The sequence below is a fragment of the Pygocentrus nattereri genome, chromosome 8, assembly GCF_015220715.1.
Source record: "Pygocentrus nattereri isolate fPygNat1 chromosome 8, fPygNat1.pri, whole genome shotgun sequence".
NCBI classification, from domain to species: Eukaryota; Metazoa; Chordata; class Actinopteri; order Characiformes; family Serrasalmidae; genus Pygocentrus; species Pygocentrus nattereri.
This window is the reverse complement of record NC_051218.1, coordinates 836150-860190: the sequence shown is the minus strand read 5'-3', so window position 1 is coordinate 860190 and position 24041 is coordinate 836150. Positions and strand designations below refer to the sequence as shown.

The 24041-nt window shown below is 42.9% G+C and overlaps 1 protein-coding gene across 2 annotated transcripts in view; it reads right to left on the bottom strand.

Moving 5' to 3' along the window:
- si:ch211-266k8.4 (carabin) overlaps window positions 1–21483 on the bottom strand; it is a 79994-nt gene extending 58511 nt beyond the window's left edge. For both annotated transcript variants that reach the window (XM_037540392.1, XM_037540393.1), the window contains exons 1-10: window positions 21202–21483; window positions 20241–20328; window positions 19962–20069; window positions 17334–17520; window positions 15711–15836; window positions 14708–14831; window positions 13205–13274; window positions 9975–10089; window positions 8250–8367; window positions 2621–2733 (exon numbers count right to left, since the gene is read on the bottom strand). In XM_037540392.1, coding sequence (XP_037396289.1) covers window positions 2621–2733; window positions 8250–8367; window positions 9975–10089; window positions 13205–13274; window positions 14708–14831; window positions 15711–15836; window positions 17334–17520; window positions 19962–20069; window positions 20241–20328; window positions 21202–21347 — 1195 coding nt within the window. In that variant the 5' untranslated portion in view covers window positions 21348–21483. The remainder of the gene's footprint in view (window positions 1–2620; window positions 2734–8249; window positions 8368–9974; window positions 10090–13204; window positions 13275–14707; window positions 14832–15710; window positions 15837–17333; window positions 17521–19961; window positions 20070–20240; window positions 20329–21201) is intronic.
- Between the last annotated feature and the right edge of the window lie 2558 nt (window positions 21484–24041).

Below are 24041 nucleotides of genomic sequence, written 5' to 3'. Positions count from 1 at the left end.
AGATGTGCTCAGACAGCATGGAGCTCACTCAGTGGAAGGAGCTTACGTAAGAGCGAAAATCAGGACAGAACGAAATGAGGGAATTCTTCAACAGAGTGACAGTGAGACGGGCTTCATCTCAGCGCCCGACTAAAAAAGGAGCACCTGATCTTCCCTGAACCAACGCTTTTTAAATGGGATATTAGTGACCATCCATATGTCCTGCACTGTGATGTAGCTTCTTGGCATCACCAAAAGAAAGGTGAAAAACTATTAGGGCCTGGCCAAAACAAAAATATTTGGACTAATATAGATGTTATGGGGCTAAAAATTCCAATAACCAAAAAATCAGATTTTATTTTTATATTTTAATTTTGGTAACACTTTATTTGGATGGTCCACTGTAGATGCTTTGTAAATGCTTAGTCTAAAAATAATCAGTGTGAAATATTTTATTAAATCTATACCTAATCTTAACTCTAACCTCAAGGCAAAACCTGAACCTACTCTTAATCCCAATTCTAGCCATAATGTTGCTGATAATCAACTGAACATCACCAGGATGTTTGTTAATGATTTAAGTATCTGTAGAGGAGCTATAGGGGACCATGCAGATAAAGTGTGATCTTATTTTTTATTATTGTACTCTAGTAGATTTATATAAAGACTGCTGACTCAATATATAAATATACACTCACCGGCCACTTTATTAATGCATTCAGGCGTGTAGAGGTGGTCAAGACGACTGGCTGAAGTGCAGACCGAGCATCAGAACGGGGAAGAAAGGGGATTTAAGGGGCTTTGAACGTGGCGTGGTTGTTGGTGCCAGACGGGCTGGTCTGAGTATTTCAGAAACTGCTGATCTACTGGGATTTTCACACACAACCATCTCTAGGGTTTACAGAGAACGGTCAGAAAAAGAGGAAACATCCAGTGAGCGGTCAGTTGCGTGGACGAAAACGCCTTGTTGATGTGAGAGGTCAGAGGAGAACGGGCAGACTGGTTCCAGATGATAGAAAGGCAGCAGGAACTCAAATAACCAACCAGAATCTCTGAGGAACGTTTCCAACACCTTGTTGAAAGTCTGATGCGAAGAATTAAGGCAGTTCTGAAGGAAAAAGGGGGTCCAGCCTTTTACTAGCAAGGTGTACCTAATAAAGTGGCTGGCGAGAGTGTGTGTAATATATATTTTTTTTAATAGAAATCCTGCACTTACTATATTATACATATTCCATATTCTACATTTTATTTTCCTCAAGTCCACTTGTGTGAATTTATGTATTAAAAAGCATGGCCATTTTAAAACCTCCATTTCTCCGGCTGTTTTTGTTACTGTTACTTTAAGACTGATTTATGCAAATGAGCTCCGTTCTGACTGGCTGCCCCATATTGTGCTTCATTCAAAAAACAGTTTGGGCTGAAACAATATATAAAGCTTCAGTGTGAATGGGTGGTGCTAAACTACTACAGGCTGAATAGACGAATATGTGAAGGAGTTGGTTTTCATAACATCACAAAAACAATTCATTCAAGATGGGCTGTTTCTGCAGCTCAGTTCCCACGTGATGAGTGAACCGTGTGTTCTTAACAGTTTAACAGTGTTTATACACTACATTAAATCTAAGCTATATATGTAAAAAAGAAGCACTTGAGATTGGGACTACATCCAAGTGTATTATTATTATTATTATTATTATTATGGAGAATGAATCTACTTCTTAGCCCTTGGTCATCTGAATTCTCTTACTACACATCCCGAGTGCACACAGAGTGAGCTTTGTGCTCGACAAGTGGGGCGGTCCCCTCGGCCGTCCCCTGGGCCAAACACGAGATGCAGTTGACATTTTGTTCCTAAAAGAATCCACTTAAGCGCTCATCAAACCATCCACTCCAAAAGCACTGCTGTCACCGTTCCACTGATAGGGGGTACTCACTGGGAACAGGGAGTCACCACTAAAGCCCTTTACCGTGCCTCACCCAGTCCATTACACCTGACCTACATGTGTAACGGCACTGCAGTGCAGAAAAGCCTCTTAAGTGTAGCGTAAAGTAGAGTTGGGACCTAATAATGGAATTCAGGCTTGCGTCCAAGCGCTGTAATGTGACTAGTCCACTGTACTACACACGGGCAATGATTACACTAACCCTCAAATGTTAAGGGACAACCAGCTTACAATACAAAATGTGAATGTTTTCTATGTTTGAAATAACTTTACACAGCTTTATTTAGAGGAAAACTATATCAATTAAATATTTGGAACACTTTTAGTAGCAATAATAATAATGCATCCCCTTGTTGTGATGTCAGCACTCATCAGTGCTAAAACCTTTCAGGTGTTTAAAGCAGAACCGAGACAAACGATGTTTAATATGAGCTTTTAACAATAGTTGGGGGGAAAAAACTGTCAAATCATTACGTAGGCAAAGCCTGCTCTTCATACCAAGGAATGCACTTTGATAAACGTAGAGTTAATTATTCCTTAAAAGTAACTGAGAAAATGTACATTTCAAAAGAAAGCGTGTATGTATAGCGGGCATGTATAGCTGGAGACAAATGGACAGAAAAAAACGTTACTATTCAGTAGGTTTAGCAGAAAAGTGAACACAGCTCTGCTGCATGCTGTGTGTGCACTGTGTGTACCTGAGCTCGGTTCCGCAGCCGTCTCCTCCAGGATGACGCTGTTCATGCAGCTGATCTCCCACTCCTGCACCTCAGTGCTCCACAGGGCTGGAATCAGTACAGAGTACTGGGCCCTGGAACACACATGCACAGGTTCTCAATCAGGATGTGGAGTTATTCACAACATGTCTCATACAAATGTGTGTGTGTGTGTGTGTGTGTGTGTGTATATATATATATATATATATATATATATATATATATATATATATATATATATATATATATATATGTATGTATGTATATAAAAATAAAATCATATGTACATACACACACACACACACACACACACACAAATAGAATGAGAAAGTTAAAGAAAAGTAAGTTTAAAAAAAAATAATAAATGAATAAAAATAATATATATATATATATATATATATATATATATATATATATATATATATATATATATATATATATATATATATACTTTTTTTTTTTTTTTTAATTATTAAAAGCTACAGAGAAAACATGACTCTTAATAAATGTGCAAGACCTGGAAGACGACCAAAATTGTAGGAGAAAAATCAAGCTGCTTTAGATCTACACCCACAGGCATGCACACTACTGAACACACACACTAGGGGGCAGTGAGCAAACTCGCCCAGAGCGGTGGGCAGCCCTATCCATGGCGCCCGGCAATTGGGGGTAAGGTGCCTTACTCAAGGACACTTCAGTCATGGACTGTCAGCCAAGGGGATCGAACCGGCAACGGTTCACAGGGCTGGTTCCCCGACCTCCAGCCCACGACTGCCCCCCTATCTGAAAACATCCACAGGAGTTTCTGTCCATCCTTCCACTGTGAGAAGACCACTCAGTGCTGTGGGTCTGAAGGGACGTGTAGCTGATCAAGAAGAGCCTCACTGAGAAGCTGCTGGTGTTCTCAGAACAACAATAATAATAATTCTTTATTTTTATATAGCGCTTCATCAAGGACCCAAAGACGCTTACAATTCAAAGTACATGGATAACACTTAAACCAACAAGAGCACAGTAATACAAACAAAAAGACAAGGCAGTATATGGGAGAACAACGAAGTGACCACCCCAGAGTCCAGACTGTTCACGTGTGTTTGGGTTTACTTGGTTTGTGAAAAGACTGAACTCTGGCGTTCTGGATGAAAATCCATTTCATTATAAAAAAGAAAGCAAGGCTAAAAGCAAAGGATTGACACCCAAAACACTGAAAAATGAACTGCTGAGGCTTCCGAGTAGTTTTCCCTTTTATATGTATAATTTCTAACCTCAGTAAACAAAGAGAAACGGTCCATTCAGTTTATTAAAAGCACTTAATCTTGTGGGGTTTTTTTGTGGGTTCTACAGCGATACCCTGTCCGTCTCTAGTTTCCTACGGTCAGCACAGATTTATGTACAAACCGGTCATACAATTAGAGGCTGTATCTCACACACTAAGACACACTGCTGACCCTCATCCTAGCTCTTCAGCCAGAAGCTGTATAACCTCGTCAGCTTCACCCTGTATCTGGGGAAACAGCTTGCAAGACAGAGAGAGCTGTATTCTAGACTGCAGCATACTAGGGTGAAGAAAATACAGCTAAACAGCACAGGAGTGACCATTCGTAGCAGATCTTCTGGGAAGTGTTGACCATTTGGCCAGGGCTGAGTCAGCCATGTCAAAACGTTTAAAGCGGCAGCATTAATCACGCAACCAATCAGCGGCACAATAAACACAAAACAAAGGCCTCCCACCCTCCCTCTGCTGCTGAAGGCGAAGGTTAACAGCTCCAAAATGCTCCTTAAGGATGGAGGAAAGCCGGCTGCCAGCACTGAAAACCCCCAGTGAGCATTATGTAAGGAGCCGGAGGAGGGAAAAAAAAAGTGGCAGTGGCCTGAAGTGGCCCTGTCACTGAAAAGTAGCAAACAAATGAGCTGTCAAGTCAGGACAGGGGGCAGCAGGTCAGCGAGTGAATGGAACAGGGCGTATTCAGGGAGAGAGAAAGAAGGAAAGCAAGGGCACCTCAGCGGCTCTGTGACCGAGGGACTATACCGTTCACACAGGCCGTTCTGACAGGTGATAGACAGCTACTCCGCTGTAGACAGCACCAGCCCAGCTGGCCGAGACATCGGCTGCGTCTCTGGAGAAAAATAATCACAAATGACACTCAACCTCTCCTCTAACTTGGAGTTCCATGGGGATTAAAGCGATAGTTCAAATTAACACTACACAGTTTTCACCTGTTGCCCCTACACCTTTGTCTCCGAGTGCCTCTTTGCCCCTTTGAACAGAGTTACAAGGGGTAGTGGTTGAGATCTTCCCTCTGAAATGGGACCCTCAAATAAAAAGAACATTACTTCATTAACAGGCTGCCGGCGCTGCTCTGAAGGCGACCCTGCCCGTCTGCAGTGACAGAGAGGAGGGTAACGTTCAGCTCCTCACTGCTGGGCTTTAGTTAATTTTGGGCATCATGTACTTTTAAAGTATATTATCATCACCCGTTCCTGATTCTTCTGCAGTACGAAGCTTCTTGTTGGAATTTTCCCGCTCCAGCTTAAATGGAGCAGCAGTTAAACTCTGGCACTTCCGGCATCAGATTTGCTGGACTACTCAAGGTGCAACGGGAAGCTTTGCTACCTAAATGCTTTTTTTATGAAGAAAACAACGTTCAGTGTTTCGTTGGTCTCTTGTGCCGCCATCATGCTGGTTTTTCTTTTTTCCTCGTAACTCTGTTACGTGCGCGTCTGTGGAAAACCTCAGATTGCAGGTCTTTCTTTCCTTCTTTCTCTCTCCCCCCCGTCTCTCACTCTCACTCTTCCACTCTCGCTCGCTCGCTCTCAGGACACCCTAACCCAAAACGGAAGGCTAAGGGCCAAGTGAAATGGGATTAGGCCCAATGTCAGTTCATTAAAGTGCCCATATTTGCCCTTTTTAATTTTAACTAACTTGCCTTTTTTATTTTAACTAAAAGTGTTTGATTTAATGTAAACACAGTTAAAAGTTTTTAAAACAAACCAGTCCATATATGTAAACTAAGCTCAAAAATGGCTCAGTGTTTTTGTGATGTCACAAAAACCCATACCTTTACATACATCCACCTGTTCAATCTGATCATTTTAGTCAGTTCATTCACGCCAAAGTTAGAAGGAACATTTCAGCCCAGGCTACTAGTCGAATGAGGCACAATACAGGGCAGCCAATCAGAACAGAGGTAATTTACATACAGTTGTACAATATAAAAGTTAGGGCACCCCTTATTTTAAAAATAAGGCAACACATCCTCTACAGAAAACACACTGCTGCACATTTTAATGCACAATTACTGTTTATTTGTTGAATTTAATATATTAGGGGAAAAAACGATATAAACTGTGGCCTTTGCGAAAGTTATGGCACACCTTACGTATATTGTTTTTTCCTCCCAATATGTCAAACAAAAATAAATAGAAACTGTGCACTAAAATGTGCAGAATAACGGCATATTTACGTTTGCTCCTTGTAGAGGTCGTTCAATTATTTCAATGAAGAAACTTTTAAAAATGTCACTTGACCAGCTCAAACGTAAATCTGAGTTTATTTTGATTGGATGCTGCTCTCGGCAAGTGTCCGATTTAATCAGGCAGTATCCACAGCGCTTACTGGTGGTGTATACGTGTTAGATACATTAGCTCTAGCACTAATTCAGGGTAGAGGAGAAGCCAAAACTACACCTTAATAAAAAAATTAATTAATTAATAAAATCTAGGAGCGCATGATGTTCCAAAATCAGAACAGCTTCTTTCTTTGTGTCTTTTCTATTCTTTCTTCCTCTCCCTCGTTGTTTTCCAGAGAACGAAGACATTCGGTCTCAGACGGCTCAATTCTCTGGCTCCCAAAAGCCTCAGAGACCGAGGAACAGAGGGGAGCACTTAGGCATGACCTGCCTGGCACGGAGGCACTGCCAGCAGAGCAACGTGAAGCCTTTTCCTGATGTGTAGAGCCTTTGTGGAGGCTGGCATCTGCATGTCAATGCCACAACCACCCACCCCCACCCCCACCTCCACCCCCACCCCACCCCCAACTCGAAACTAGCAAATGACTTTATTTGTCCTTACAAACGACTAAAGAGCCAAACAAAGCACATAGCATGCTACATGGACACAGCCATGCTCTCCCCGCATAGTATTCAACCCCATCTGATTACGAGATGATCGGAAACGTGCACATGTGGCAGAGAAGCAGACCAAGTAAACAGAGAAAATGAAGTTTTTACATGGACCATACCATAACAAGGGGTATAATGGGGAAAGGCCTGGCACCGTCGTCACGGCGATGCACCCCCAGTGAATCAAAGTTTCGCACTGAAAGGACTTTCACATGAGGGTAGGAATTCTGATGACTCTGAAGTAAACTGGAGTCTCCGGCGCTAGTTCAGCGATTTCTCCAGGTCACGTGTCGATGAAATCCTGGCTAGGTTGCCATAGCGAGCGTTATACCAACAAAACATTTTCATGCTGACCCTGAAGTGAACGACTCCCTTTTGTGCTTGATGTTTGAGTTGAACAGATGCCAAGAGAGAAATCTGATAGGCTTTCCTACCAACCCCTTCAAAGAAATGCCCCCTCCTCACATGCACTCTTAACTACCGGCCATAACCAACCTTCGCTGGTTCAAACAACAGGGATGCACGACAGAAGAACTGAGGACTGACGCTGATATATTAACACACCAGGTCACATCATCTATTTTGTTGATTGTGAAAATAGGTTCACACACTTTCTACAGGACACAGCTAATGTACCATAACCTTTGCACAGGCTGAATATGTTAAACAGCAAATATACAGCAATACTACATTACAATGTACGGAGATGTGTCCTCCATAGAGGATGTGTTCAAATCAACAATATCACAGAACTTTACTGTATCTGTTGATGCAAATATATAAATATTTACAAAAAGTAGGAAGTGGGAATGCATCTACCTGGATTAGCACTATGGAGATGTGCATTATTTATTTCTATACAATTACAAATGTAGTAAAATGAATTAAATGCAGTTATTTTAGCACAGTAGCCCAGCATCGCCTAAACCGTCCGCTCTTTCAAAATACAAATCTTCAAATATCGGTTTGAAATATCGATCAAATTTAATCATCTGTCTGATGCTGATCTTTTTGGCCACATTTCTGCTGATACCAATACGATTCTAGTGTCACTGTACTCTACTCAAAACCACACATACCCATCTGATAGGTACAAAAGTAGTGTCTGGACTGTTGGTAATTTGTTAAGATGTTACTTGATGCTACTCAGTGGCTTAACTAGGATCTTAAGAGCTCCAGTACAAAGGAAAAAGATAAATAGTCCCCACACGAAAATTACTTGCAATTACTAAAAATAATCTGAATGTAATTTGTTAGTCCCTAAAAATGTGAAAATCTCTTAACCAAGTTTGCGCTCTAACACAGTGGTTGAAGTTGTCAGATACTCGTGGGTCATAGCACTGGACAAAAGGGACCAAATAAAGACTCCGGGCTCAACTGTGATAAATGACAGTCGTGTTACTGAGGACTAAATTTAAATGCTGCTTACTGTACTTTGAAGATAGCATCAGTGATGAGGGAGTATAGATGGTTCAGACTGAGACACTCACACATCCACAGGCACACGTAGCAGCACCGGCAGCACCGCCGCCTCCTCCGTCATATTCATCAGACGAGGCTCCAACAGCTGCAGGATGGTCAGTCCAGCACGAAACACTGCCAACAGACCTACAGACAGAGCGAGAACGAGAGATACAGAGAGAGAGAACGAGAGATACAGAGAGAGAGAGAGAGAGAGAGAGAGAGAGAGAGAGAGAGAGAGAGAGAGAGAGAGAGAGAGAGAGTGTGTGTGTGTGAGTGTGTGTGTGAGTGAGAGAGAGAGAGAGAGAGAGAGAGAGAGAGAGAGAGAGAGAGAGAGAAAAAGCACGAGAGAGAGAGAGAGAGAGAGAGAGAGAGAGAGAGAGAGAGAGAGAGAGAGAGTGTGAGTGTGTGTGTGAGTGAGAGAGAGAGAGAGAGAGAGAGAGAGAGAGAGAGAGAGAAAGAGAGAGAGAGAGAGAGAGAGAGAGACAGAGAGAGAGAGAGAGAGAGAGACAGAGAGAGAGAGAGAGAGAGAAAGAAAGCATGAGAGATGAGGCAGAGTGTGAAAGAATAAGAGGTGGAGGGGGGAGAAAGACAGACAAGAGAGAGAAAGTAAGACAGATTGGGAAGGGGACAGAGGGAGAGACAGTAAGAAAGAGGGTAGAGGGAAAGAGGGAGAATGGGGAAAAAGGGCAAGAAAGAAAGAGGAAGACAGACAGACAGATGGGGAGAGAGACAGGGGAGAAGGAGAGAGAGAGAAAAACAGAGTTACTCTCACAAACTGAAAATATAATTCAGAACTTTGACATGAACTGAACTGTAAGGACTAAAGCAGAACAGCTTATTTCTTTGCTTCTTCTTCCTTTTCAATTTATTCTCTACAGTATGGAAATATTTGGTCTCTGATGGCTTAAAAACTGCAGCTACCAAAAGCCTCAAACACCAAGGAGAGTAGAGTAAGATCACAAGCAGAACCAAAACACAAAACAGGGCTCCTGCTTGACTTATTCTCCACATTTATTTTATGAAATATCTCTCAGATTTCTTGTAATTCTAATCCTCTCTAATTCACTTTGTGTGGTAACTCCGTGTTTTAAATCTTGATCTCCTTTTTTAGTTTCTACTGTTGAATCTCCAGTACATTACCTGCTTGGAGTGCTGAGATCTAAGCATGTAAACACATCATCTAGAGAGAACACATCTGCACACTTTAGTGCATAATTACTAAATTTACGCTGAATTTAATAGATTGAGGGAAAGAAACATAAAATGTGATTCATCTTAAATTGAAATTGCATTTACAGAAAAATTCATGCACTCATTTTATAGTTATCTGAACAAAGCTTTTTGACCAGGGCTGTTCAGACTTCTGTGTACCCCTGTATTTGCCAGGCTACATTTTGGCTGGTCAAGTCATAAAAACCAGTGTGTGGGTCAGCATGACATTTGGCAAGCAGAGTGACAACTCAGCCTTCATACCAAAAATAACTTGCGCCTTAATGAACAAAAGCTATTTAGTATTTTTTCTACTCAAAAATGAAGCACTCAAGTTATCCAGATTCTGCTATTCAGCTGACACCTGCCACTAAAGTGCCTTCAACTTCAACAACATGCTCAAAAGCACCGAGGCAGTAAAGCTTTGATGGGATTGAGCCTTGAATTTCTTGAGTTCCCAGACTGTTGAGCAGTAACTTGCAGTGAGTAGAGCACAGAAAGGCTACGGATTCTGCACCAGGCTGTAGAAGTACTATTTATACCGTGTAGCAAGAAGAGATCCCAGACAACCAGCACGGAGTCCCAGCAGGGCAGAGAGGTGAAGATAGTCAGGAACCACTGCATGACGAAATGGAGAGATGATACACCCAGTTTCTCCTGGAGACAGACAGAGGGAAGAGTGGACGTGGGAAAGAAAGACAATTAACAATTGATAATTGTTAATAAGACAATTAACAGGAAATTAACATCCAGTTTTAAGAAGAATGTAAAAAGATGTAGTGTTGAGTTAAAAAAAACATCTGAGAATAAGAGAGTAATACTAACAACACAATAAACACAAATAATTAAGCAATAGAACACGAGAGGGAGTGTCTTATGGCGAGAGAACACCACGGCTGTGATTTGGTCGCAGGATCATCACAGCCGTCCTACCGCTTTTATACAAGAGCTAAATAAATAAAGGAATAAATTAATAAACTAGCCATGAACGCGGCGTTTAATGTTTTATTAGTTCCTTAACGAGCAGCTTGTTGCCACTTCAGAGTAACGAGCTCCGTCCTCTCGCTGCACAGCCAGCAGTTCGTCCTCCAGCTCCACACAGACCGACTGACCGTTTGGGAATTTAGCGTAGTCTCATCTTCAGAGTCTGACCAAAACAGCTGTCGGTCAAATCTGATCCTAAAAGTGTTAATTTTCTGTTTTTGTACAAAGCAAGAAGTAAAAATGTTCAAATGGCTTGAGCGTCTCCTATAGCTGGCAAAGTTGTTGCTTAGCAACAGCATTGATGTTTGTGAAAAACCTGTGACGTTATGGAGAAACATCAGCGAGGTTAGAAAGCTTCTCAACCAATCAGCTTGCGTGGTTGGAACCAACTTTTGTACAAATAACCAATACGTTCTGATTTGATATGTGGAACCATTTCCAAAGCTCTCCTCAATGAAGTTCAGTATTTACAGTTCATCCAATACCTGTTACACAGGTGGCCAACCCTGGTCCTGGAGATCTACTGCCTTGCTGAGTTTAGCCTAAAGCCTAGTTTAACACACCTGATCCATGCAATGAAAGCCTTCAGGGGCATCTGAACATGAGATATTAGATCAGATCTCCAGAGTAGAGCTCCAGGACCAGGATTAAGTACCCCTGAGATAGTTTATCAAACCAATCCTTCATTCAAATCCATGCAGTGGCTGGAGTGCAGGGAGAAAGTCAGGGACCAAACCTGCATTCTTCTAACGACATCTCAACGCAGCACTATTTCTGTGTTTTTAACAGTGAAAGAAACAGCATTACTGAGCCAGGAGGGTCTGTGTGCACGGCTATGAGTCACCCTATAAAGCCTGAAGTGGTAAAATAAAAGTCAGCGGCATGAGGTCAGATTTCATGGGCGTTTTTCAGACCACGTCATAGGTCTTTACATACTAACGTCACATAAAAGCTCATAAAGAAGGCTGGGCGCGATGTTTAGGTCTCAAATGCAAAGTATTATACTGATGAAGATGAGATGACAATAGTAGATACTTGACTCATATATCAAGTCTGACGTTGCAGAATGTTCTTCTACACATTGCATGCAGTTACACGTTTCCACCACAGAGGGCTCCAAACTCCCAATTCTTTCATAGTGCAGCTTAAAATCTTTTTAGAGGAGTCAAGATTTTCGAGGACGGACAGCCGACAGCTGATGATTTTCTCCGCACGCCGCACTGTTTGCTGCACCTTATGGCTGCTGTGCGCAGGTGCAGAGCCGAACCATATGGAGATGCAGGATGTGAGGCTGATAACGGATTCTATTATGTCGGTGTAGAACTGGACCAGCAGTGCTTGAAGCAGCCCAAATTTCTTGAGCTGTCGCAGAAAGCACAAACACTGCTGGGCCTTCTCCATAACCTCAGTGCTGCGCCTGTCCTGTTTGAGATGCTGCTGAATGGCGGTGCCCAGAAATTTGTAAGACTCTGTTCTGCTGAGTGTGGAGCCATTTACTTCCCCTGGATGCAGTGGGGTGGGTTTCTTTCTGTAATCAATGGCCCGGTAAGTGGATGCATCGTTGTCTGAGATGAGTCCAACCAGGGAAATGTAATCTGTAAACTTTATAAATTTAGCAGTGTAACTGTTAGGCCCAATCCCATTTCACCCCTGGCCTCTACCATTTCGCCCTTACGTCTCCGGTTTGCGTGCTCACATCTAGACGGGCCCAGTTTGAGATAGAGAGGTGCAGCATTTCTGACACCTGAGCCACCAGAATGTAATTCCAGCTCCATTTAATGTGGCATGAGAAAACCTGAATAAGAAGCTGACTTAAAAGTAACTAAAGCCCCGCAGTGAGGTGCTGAACCTTACCATCCTCTTCTACCACTGCAGACTGGCAGGGATGCCCACAGAGCAGCGCTGGTAGACTGTTAAGCAATGCTCTTCTTTATCTGAGGTCTGATCAAATCAGGGAAGATTTCCACCACCACACCTCGTAACTCAGTTCAAAGAGTCATGGTGACGCATGGAAACAACGGGTAGGGGTAAAAATAGGAAAATGGGACTGGGAAGTGCAGTCATTGGTGTAGAGAGGGAAGAGCAGAGGAGAGAGCACACAGCCATGTGGAGCACCAGGGCTGAGACAGAGAGGGCCTGAAACGTGGTCACCCACTCTGATATACTACCAGGTCGTACTGTTATATAGGCAATGTCCATTGTTATAGATAAGCGTGTCGTACGGTGCCAAAAACCACATATGTATGCAGTTTGCATGGCGCTACCTGGTGGCTATACGTTCTTATTTGTTAGCAACATCAGCCTCATAGCTCCCATGGAAAACTAATGAATGCAGATTTTGTACATCAAGTACATCTTTTCTGATAAATCTGGGGTAAGAGGAGAAAATCGCTTTAATGTCTGTGTCTGTTGGTACAGTGTGTGCTGTGTTTATCTGAATGAGATGCTGACCAAGCCTAGTTTTAGGTGTCCCAAGGGCACCAAGGCGAGCCAGTGAGGGGTCAGATAGTGCACACAAGGTGCTACAGTAATAGAGCTGTTCCTCTCAGTTCTCATCATGAGTGCTGATCTAGAGCCATCCCCCACCCCCTTAGGGATATTCTATATTAGGAATAGGATATCAATTTCTTCAGGTTATTCAACCTTCAGATTTAAAGCTAGGCCAAGAGTCCTCGTAGCAAAACTGAGCAATTTAACATGATTTTGCATCTTAAGCCCTGGCTTAACCTCGTGATTGCCAAGCAGTCAGGATGACAAACATTCAGAGTCATTATGTTCCCATAATTACCAGGTGTTGGAAAAGCTGTGGTTTCCGGTGCTTTAGTAACTGCTGAAACACCAGCGCCTGATGCTGGATCCTGGGGAATAAACACATCAAGCAGTATTAACACATAACAGTTGCTCATGAAACAAAGCAGGCAGTTTAAGCACCCCGGTCCAACTACAGAGAACACATGGAGAGGAACTCTTGCCAAGCTAATGAAAACAATCACTACAGTGGACAAATCTGAAATAAATGCACAGATGACATTACTTTTCCACAGTGAGCAAGCAAGCAAAATTTATTTATATAGCGCTTTTTACAGCAGGTGTTGTCACAAAGCAGCTTTACAGGACAATCAGTATTACAGAGAAAAAAGAAAAGAAAAGAGAAGAAAAGAAAATCCGGGTCCGAGCCCCCATGAGTGTCGCCAGCGGCGACGGTGGCAAGGAAAAACTCCCTAAAAGAGGAAGAAACCTTGAGAGGAACCAAGACTCAGAAGGGGAACCCGTCCTGCTACGGTCGACACCGGAATATGTGCCAAAATAAAAATACAGGGCGAGTCAAAAGTAACAGGACAGGTTTTATTTTATTTTTTATTTTATTGTCGATTTTCATCTCTGGGATCATCTCAAACAAACTGTACGCTGAGAAAATCCGCAACAAACACCGCCTTCAGCACCACGTCGTGGAGGCTTGTGACAGCATAAAAAGTTCAATAAAATAAGATAAAACGGTGTCCTGTGACTCTTGACTCACCCTGTACATCCTCTACTGCACTGTTTTTACATTGCTTTACCTCTTCACTGAAAAACGATACGAGGACTTGCATCGTAAAGATAAACGCTGATGTCAGAATTCAATACAATCTACTTTAAAATGTAATGAAGGCACAGCTATATTGCTTTTCACCACCATGCAGTACATTAAAGAGATTTTCCTCACTAAAATTCAGTCATGACAGCTGAAATAAGTGAAATACAACACACACATGGCATTACTTTTTCCATAGGTGACGTGGAACACACGGCAAAATAAAGAGCAAACCTCTACTGCTCTTTTCATGTTGCCTGGCCTCCATTTCACACTTCTAATGTATCTACCATCTCATTGAAATTCAACCAAAACAGTGAAGCGCAACACACACATGTGGGAAATGCGCACACACACACACACACACACACACACGAAAATGCACCAAAATGAAATGTAAAAGATCCCTAAGGAACTGCAGTGCGCAGTGGAAAGTTATATAGTCACGCCTTTCAAAGCAGCCTGTATTCAACTCAGACAGGAATCCAGCATTTTCTTTTTAAAATGCAAACCATCCCACCGCTTTTCAGTAAAGAGGTTAAGCAGAGCGAAAAACAACGTAAGAGAGATTTTGTGCTTCCATTTCGGCTCAAGATCTGCATGTCACTATGGAAAAGTCATTTCATGTGTGCACTTCATTTCACGCGTTCCCACTGCAGCGACTGCTTTTCAATCTGGCACAAATTCCTCTCCACAGCACAAACGCTAACGACTTACTTCTTGAGCGAGGAGTCGAACAGTTCAGACAGGTATTTGGGTTTCTCAAGTAAAACCACTAAAGCCCAAAAAGCTTCCTCCTCGCCCAGGAGCATGAGAAACACCGCAGCAATGTAGGACATTCCTAATGAGAGAAAAACAAGCAGCATGAAGCACCACGGCTCTCGGAGCCCACAAAGAAAACTTTACACTGGAAATAAGATAATTACGACTAAACGTTTACGTTTGGCTTAATAAACGGTTCTCTACTGCCATCTTGTGGGTAAATGAAAGACTAGAAGAGATTATATAGCAGCGAGTTGTGATGTTTCCACAGCTGTAGAAGCTTTTAAAAGACCTCAATCACAAGTATCACTGCAACTAGTCGGTAAAACACTGTCCAGACGTTTTAAGGCCACCTGCTCAGCCAGCTCTCTATTAATACCTTTGAATTTAAAAGAAGAGTTTGTCCCTCTTTGCTGTGGTAACAGCCTCTACTTATTGGTGTAGGCTTTACACTAGAAGTTAGAACATTGCTGTGAGGATTTGATTGCATTAAGCCACAAGAGCATTAGTGAGGTCAGGTACTGATGTTGGATTATTAGTTCTGGATCACAAAGGTCACTCCAACTCATCCCAGAAATGTTGGACGAAGCTCCATCACTCCAGAGAATGCAGTTCCACTGCTCCACAGCCCGGTACTGGGGGCTTCATCCCCCTCTAGCTGACGCTGGGCATTGTACATGGTCACCATGAGCTCATGTGCAGCATCCCATTCTACGGGCCAACGCTATGGACTTTGTACAAAGCTGTGTGTGCGCATCTGAACACTCATGTCAGCAATGAGTGCATCTTCGAATTCACTCTTTATCAAAATGATCAATTCATCATCATCAAAAATCACTCATTCATTAGAAGGGGAATCTGGACACTTCTGGACATACAGCGCATCTGTTTACAGCGTCTAAGAATAATTCATACTGCAACATAAAAACAATTGTGAAAATAAAAGCTCGAGTCTCACCTTGGCTGTACCCAATCTGAGGATTATATTTAGCATATGCGGTGAGCACTCGGAAAAGCTTGGCCTGACCCTCAATAGCTTCAGGACTGTCTCCCATCAGCGAGCGGTGTGTTGGAAAAGACCTCTCTGTAAAGACGCACAAGATCATAAAGATAAGAAAACTGTATAAGATGCAAACACAGAACCCAAAAACACAGCACACACAGCCACACCCGTCTCCTCTCATCTCATCAGCCCTCTGCTGCTCTACGGCTTACCATTACTGAGATTACTGTAACATTAAGGATCCAAATGATGGAAAAAGCTTATGTTGGTGAAACTTTACAAGTGAACTGGGCAGAAGTAAAATGCCTGTATCCCATCTTGGTGCTTTGGTAAGGGGACCCTGCCCCCTGGTGGTTTAAGAGGGATTTTCATCCACACTGAAAATTTCAAACCAAAACACCACAATCTCTGCCAGACCGCACTCTTCCTCTTCCCGTGATGACCAAAGCTGAGTGGAAACAATTTTCATTCCAGAGACTATCCCATGACTTGGAACACTTACAGCCTTCACTATAATAATGACAAAGTCATGACAACTATTAAGGCCAGGTTAAAGTTGTTATACTACACTGATCCACTGTTCAGTCCAAGTTATGAATGTGTTTTTTTTTTAACCCCAACAATGCTCAGTCTGAGAGCAGCACAGCATCACTAAGGAGAGCAGCTCCAAAAGCGGCAAAATGGGCCAAGTGCCCTGCCCAAGGCCACAGCGAGAGGTAGACAATTTCCAACCTCGCAAATGTTGGAAAAGTAAGTCTTGAGAAATAAAGCAGATCTCACTACTGTATCAATACTGTATTAATGAGAAAAGCAGATCACCTTCTGCACTGTACCGACTGATGAAAGATGCGTGTGATGTAGAGGAGAGCTATGAAAGAAAATGACGAGATCACCGAACTAAGAGTGGTGTGAGACGAGTCAGACGGAACAGAGTTAAGCCACCTTCCTCTTCTTCTTCTTCATCTTTCGGCTGCTCCCTTTAGGGGTCGCCACAGCGGATCATCTGCCTCCGTCTTGCCCTATCCACTGCCTCCTCTACTTTCACACCAACCATCTCCATGTCCACCTTCACTACATCCATAAACCTTCTCTGAGGTCTACCTCTTCTCCTTCTACCCGGCAGCTCCATCTCCAACATTCTTTGCCCAATATCTCCACTATTCCTCCTCAACACATGTCCAAACCATCTCAACCTGGCCTCTCTGGCTTTATCTCCAAACTGCTCCACCTTCACCGTCCCTCTGATCTGCTCATTTCTAATCTTGTCCATCCTTGTCAGAGTTAAGCCACCTGTGAGACAATATTTGAATCCAGGTGAGAAAATCATGGGCTGTTTCTCAACAGCTGAGTTTCATAAACAGAAGAAAATTGCAAACAGGACTTCCTTTCAGGACTTAATCATGCCTATGAGCAGCACATGTGATTAAGAACAGACCTGATTTAGAATATTCTGTTCTTTTGTGTAGTCGATTCGAGGACCGGAACCAATGACGACCTTGTTGGCTCCCCTCTTTATCCATTAGACTTGTGGTGGCCAGAATCACTTTACTGTGAACAGTCAGCAGCATTGTAACTTACGCAGGTCCAGGGCGATCTGTCTGAAAAGAGCCACGTCCGCACTGGAGAAGGCTGCAGAGTGCGTGTCCGATGTCTGGCCCAAGCCCAGGTCATTTTCTTTGTCGCTGAGTGTAGTGATGGCTGAGATGATGCTGTACTCGCTAACTCCGAGATCCACCAGAGGCTTCCGGATCTCACTCAGACACGTCTGAGATTAGAAACACGGCACTCACATTACAGAAAACACAAACAATCTAAGGCAAAAATGTTAACTCATTTACAAATTAGGGATGGGCGATGAAGCAAAACTGTGATACCAGAAAACATCGTCACTACATGCATTACAACACAGCATCACAAGCTTTTATCCTTCAGAATACAATCGATAACACAAGCCAAACAAGATCACTAGTAAAAGGCCATCATTAGCCAACAGCCCAAAAGCTGGGCCAGTAGTGCCACATTAAAAACTACTAAATTCACACACAGAGCTGCATTTAAGCCTTTTACAGACAAACGATTATGTTCATTTTGTAATAAAACATGCTGTTAGTCAGTGAACTGTGAAATAAACTGATCATAATAATGATAAATATCAATACATTGCCCATCTCTAATAGAAATAGAAAGGCCTTATTATAACAGGGAAAGTATATTATTAAAAAAGGTTTTTTGAAAATGTCCTGAACAATTCTGGTGTTTTGTGTGAGACGCCTCTAAAGTAGCTAACGCACCTGATCAAGCTCATTAAGGGCATAATCAGCTGATGATCTGGATCATGTGTTCTGAATGAAGCAGGACTATCTGGTCTATCACACTAAAAGGGGGTCCTGAGTCAGGGGTGCACATCTCCGGTCCTGGAGGGCCGGTGTCCAGCACAGTTTGGTGATTTACCTGCTCAAACACACCTGATTACACTTATCTTTCAATTGGCAGGTTAAGTGGGTGTGTTTGAGCCAGGAAACCTCAAATCTGTGCTGGACACCAGCCCTCCAGGACTGGAGCTGTGCACTTCTGATTTAAGCCATTTTAGAAATCCGTAACTACCACTGGAAAGCTGCTTCCCGTCAAAATCCTGTGAGCAGCATGTTTAAATGGGAATTCCACTTGGTCCTGCATTATTCAGTCATTAAGATTTAAAGAAACTCCGAGTGGTTTGATGTGAAATGGTTCACTGTAGAGGAACCTACTTACCCATTTGAATTTCTTTACGGTGGTGTTGATAGGAACCAGGGTTCCACGATACACAGATGCAGCCATCTGACGTACTAGCCAAAACAACCAGTGAACCAACAAGTGTCTTCTGAGCTTTTACATGCAATAGTGATGCTGATAAAACAGCAGCAAACTGAGAGACTATTTTTCCTTAAAACACCCTACATGTGCACTATATTGCCAAAAGTATTCGGTCGTCTGGATATGTACATGAGTGACATATGAACTTGATGTGACGTCTCATTCTTAATCCATAGGGTTTAATATGATGTCGGCCCACCCTCTGCAGCTACAACAGCTTCAGCTCTTCTGGGAAGGATTTCCACAAGGGTTAGGAGTGTTTATGGGAATTTCTGTCCGTTCTTCCAGAAGCACATTTGTGAGGTCAGACACTGATGTTGGACGAGAAGGCCTGGCTCACAGTCTCCACTCTAATTCATCCCAAAGGTGTTCTATAGGGTTGAGGTCAGGACTCTGTGCAGGCCAGTCAAGCTGCTCAGATGCAGCTGCTCGGCCATGGAAACCCATTCCATGAAGCTCTCTACGCTGTTCTTGAGCTGATCTGAAGGCCACATGAAGTTTGGAGGTCTGTAGTGATTGACTCTGCAGAAAGTCGGTGACCTCTGCGCACTATGCCCCTCAGCATCCGCTGACCGCTCTGTCATTTTACGTGGCCGACCACTTCGTGGCTGAGTTGCTGTCGTTCCCAATCGCTTCCACTTTGTTATAATCCCACTGACAGTGGACTGTGGAATATTTAGTAGTGAGGAAATTTCACGACTGGACTTGCTGCACAGGTGGCGTCCGATCACGGTACCACGCTGGAATTCACTGAGCTCCTGAGAGCGACCCATTCTTTCACTAATGTCTGTAGAAGCAGTCTGCAGGCCGAGGGGCTCGGCTTTATACACCTGTGGCCATGGAAGTGACTGGAACACCTGGATTCAGTGATTTGGATGGGTGAGGGAAAACTTTTGGCAATATAGTGCATTTCTCTGCCACTGATTCATTTTGAAAATACATTTTAAGCCAAACTCTATTGCAAAATAATACCTCAGACATCAGAAAGCATAATTCATAACCATTTTGTGTAATAACCTGTAAGGGGGCTTTTGAAGGCACTAAGCTCTTCACGTCTGGTTTTTATCACCACCACTGCGAGCAATTCTGATTGTTCTTTAGAATTGAGCACTCAGAATGACTTTGTTTACATCTTAACGAGTAACTTATGCAGACACTGAGAAAAACCAGTGGATTCTCCTTTTTAATTTCTTACATGTGAGCAGTACAACAGAACTTGTGCCCTGTGGATTTATGGTGAATGTACAAATTCACCTACTAGGCTGTAAAAGCAAGCAAGCAAACCATCAGACCATAATGTTTCCAACTAGAACTTTAAGAGACTTAGGACCTAGTCTGTCCACTGGGATGCACCTGATAACTGAAGTCACTGGACACTCTGACGGTGTCAATGTCCAGAAGGCACTTCCACACCCGTCCTCGCAGTGCTGGAGGGATGCCAATTCGGATAAACCGCTCAATCTGAGCTCCAAGAAAAAACACATCACTGATCAGCAGTGCAGGAAAAGGCTGTTTATTTAATCATAAGACACGCCACATTCAAAAATCAAATCAATGCACAGAACGATCAAAAACATATGAGCATCATAAGTGCTATGGCATTAGAATGACGTGTATAAACAGGGTCTATACCTGATTTCTGCAGATGAAACTGGATCCATTCCAGTAGCTCAGTAACTCACACAGCTCTTTGACTTTGAGGGCGTTTGGCTGCGGATAACTGGAGGAAGGAGTTGGGAACAGTCAGCATTTTTCCACAAAAGACAAACTTTTTTCCAGTTTTGTAGAGCCACGTTGTGTTCTTAGGTGAATTATACACCGATCAGGCATAACATTATGACCACCTCCTTGCTTTGATGCTCATTGTCCATTGGCACAGCGTCCTGTGACCACTGATGAAGGACTAGAGGATGACCAACACAAACTGTGCAGCAGCAGATGAGCTGTCGTCTCTGACTTTACACCTACAAGGTGGACCGACAAGGTAGGAGAGTCTAATAGAGTGGACAGTGAGTGGACGCCGTGTTTAAAAACTACAGCAGCACTGCTGTGTCTGATCCACTCAGACCAGCGCAACACACACCAACATCACCACGTCGGTGTTACTGCAGTGCTGAGAATGACCCACCACCCAAACAGCACCTGCTCTGTGAGGGTCCATGGGGGTCCTGACCACTGAAGAACAGAGTAACAGAGTATCAGAGAAACAGATGGACTACAGTCTGTAACTGTAGAACTACAGAGTGCAGCTATACGGTCAGTGGAGCTGATAAAAGTGGACAGTGAGCGTAGAAACAGGGAGGTGGTCAGAAGGTTCTGCCTGACCGGTGTACACCTCTAAGTAACACACAGGGCCAAAACCTGTGTCTTGTATTGTACTTGGTAATAATTTCAGTGAGTGCACTGCACAAGCAAAAGGTGGTTCTTTAGTAAAGGCAATGGTTCCATTCAGAACTTGGTTCTTCAGGTCGCTAGAGGGCGTTATATACGCTTTAACAGCGTCTGTGGCGCCACAGCCGCCTGGCCGATATGTAAGCCGCGTTACTGCGCTGTTAAAGCCGGTGGACGTTAATGAGCCCCCCGCTTCGCCCACCTGTAGTCGTGGCATCTGTGCTGCAGCTTCTTCTGTCTTTTCTTACTGAACGCGAAGCCGAACTCGTCGAAGCTCGCGGCGCTGCTGCTCCTCCGCTTGGTCGAGCCTTTCGCGCTGCTGCTGCTGCTCCGTCTCCTCAACATCATCTACCTGCAGGAGCTTCCTCAGCGCTGCTGCTTCATGTCTCTCTGTCGCTCTGTCTGTCTGTCTGTCTGTCTGTCTCTCCCTCTCTCTCTCTCACTCTCTGCACTAACGGCCGGTTGGCGACTTGAATTCGCCGCCAGCTTCTGTCCAGTATGGCCGCGAACATGGCAAAACTTCAAAATAAAAGTCTTAAAATAAAAATAAAAGTGTTAGTTGGTTGGATGAATAGATAGATAGATAGATAGATAGATAGATAGATAGATAGATAGATAGATAGATGGATAGATGGATAGATGGATGGATGGACGGACTAGTTTAATTACTTGGGAACACAACAAGGTTTTTAATTCAGTTGGATCTCTCTCTGAATCTTCCTTTTAAAGTAACTAAGCCCACCTCAGCAATGAAAAACACACAAACAGGCTCATTTTACTGATGAAGTCAGAGGCGTCAGCAGTTCTATATTAACGAGTATTAACGAGGTGTATAATTTTACTGCAAAAGTTTGATTGTAAGTGAAAATTACCAACATTTTAGAGGACAGTATAAAGAATAAACATTTTTATGTTGATCTGGCCGTGACATCGTTGGTCCATCAAAACTGTCCATCACAGTGTCTCCTGTACAAGCTGTGGAAATCTGGTGCAGCTCGGCTCCTCCGACTCCTATGGAAGCAGAATCAAACAGTTAACTTCCTTTCTACTGGTTTTAAGCATTCCTTAGGCATGTCCCCAGCAAAAAACGTTGGCAAGTACTTAAAAGTACAGCACGGTATTATGACGTAAAGGTTTGGGCACATTTGGGTGAAAATATATATTTTGTTCATTTTCTAAGCGAAAAAGAAAATAATACCACCTCAGCAGGGAACAGACATTTTTATCTAAGGTTTAATGCACGATTATTACTTATTTATGTAATTTAACATTAAAAACATAAAATGTGGAATGCACACAAGTTGGGAAATACTCGGTTTTCTGGCATGTTTGAGATTTCATTGAGTAATACTGAAGTCTGGGAATGCTGAAGGCCACTCCGAAAATCCAAATTCTTTGTTTCTGGAAATAATTAAATGCTGACATTTTAATAAATGTTTTGGAAAATTTATTGTTGCAATATTTTTGTAGACTTCTTTCTTCCCTCTATCCAAACTACATTTCCTGTGCGACTGGCTGCAACACGACCCCACAGCATAACAAACCCACCCCGGCGCTTAAGAGTTGGCAAGGTGTTCTTCAAAGGCTGCTCCTTTCTTCTTCAAACATACCTTTTGTGATTATAGCCAAAGAGCTCTATTTTTTCGCGTTGAGATCACAGCTAACGTTTCCGTCTGATGACCCTTCCATGTAGATCACGTTTGTCCAACAACACCTCACAGTATATCACTTTTTCCGTGCCAGCCAAATCTTCCCATCGGCCACTGGCAGTGATGTGGGGGTTTTGCTCTGCATATCACTGCTGTCAGAACAAAACCTTGAAAAAAGTAACTTTACAGGACAAGTAAAAACTTTTAAATGGAGAAATTTTTTTTTTCTAATTTATTTTGAACCATTTTTATTGGTTCATTCATCAGTTTGACACAGGACAGCTGCCTTTTTCAAATTATGTAAAAAAATTAAAAACAACAGAATTGGACATACAAGGTTTTGTCCTGACATCCGCGATATTTAACCAGTTTTTGCAGTTCATTTCAAAAATTTTTCTCCACGTTCCAGATATTGTCTTGACCCTTAACTCCATTTTTAATGACATTTTGAAAATTACAATCAGAATATGTGCAGATATGTTTCTTGTTTTGGAAGATTCAGCAGTCTTTAGTCTTACAGTCTCAAAAATACTCAATAAATGAAACTCAAAACAATGGCAATCGTGCACTAAAACACAGATTTGTCATATAAATGCTTGGTCAATGCAGATGTTAATGTCACGCATCCCTCTGGCTCTGATACTCACTTGGACTCCGTTCCCCAGACTCCTCTGGGTTTTCACATCTCCTGCCACCTCTGACCTGCCTGCACACTCCAGTCACCGGTCTCACTCTCCTGAATACTAATTTGGTTCACCTGTGTTGTGCTGTATCGTTCATCAACATGAGCGGTTCCGTTGGTATTTACGCCTGATCGTTTCTGACCCGTTTCCCTGTTTACCAATTACCTCTTTTGCTATTCCCTTCGGATTATCTGTCTGTGGTAATATCTCCGCGTTCTGTAAATGTTAATGTAAATAAATGTAAATGTAAATGTTCTGACAGTCCTTTTGGGCTGTTCTCTGGACTCTGATCTTGTGTCTCGCCCTTCGGATTGTTTGGTTTGGACCCGCGCCCTTTCTGACTACGAGCTCGATTACGTCTTCTTTAATAAAGTCTATCTTGTTCATTTTACTGCAAGCATCTGATTTCATCCGCGCCGCTACATTTAACATCTCTTCGCTTTCATTAACATGAATCTGAGCAGGGCTGGACAAATTTATGGCAGACAACTGTAGAAGTGTGTTGCATATTTATATACACTCAGAAAAAAAGGCACAACACTGCCACTGGGGCAGTTCCCCTCTTGTCACTGGGGTGGTCCCCTCAGGGGTCCATCTCAGTACCTTAATCAGGGAACATAATGGAACCATAATCCACTGAAATGATCTGTTCTGAGCTGTACTGACTCCACACACCCCGCAGTCTTACTTGAGGGCTGTCTGTGCCGGAA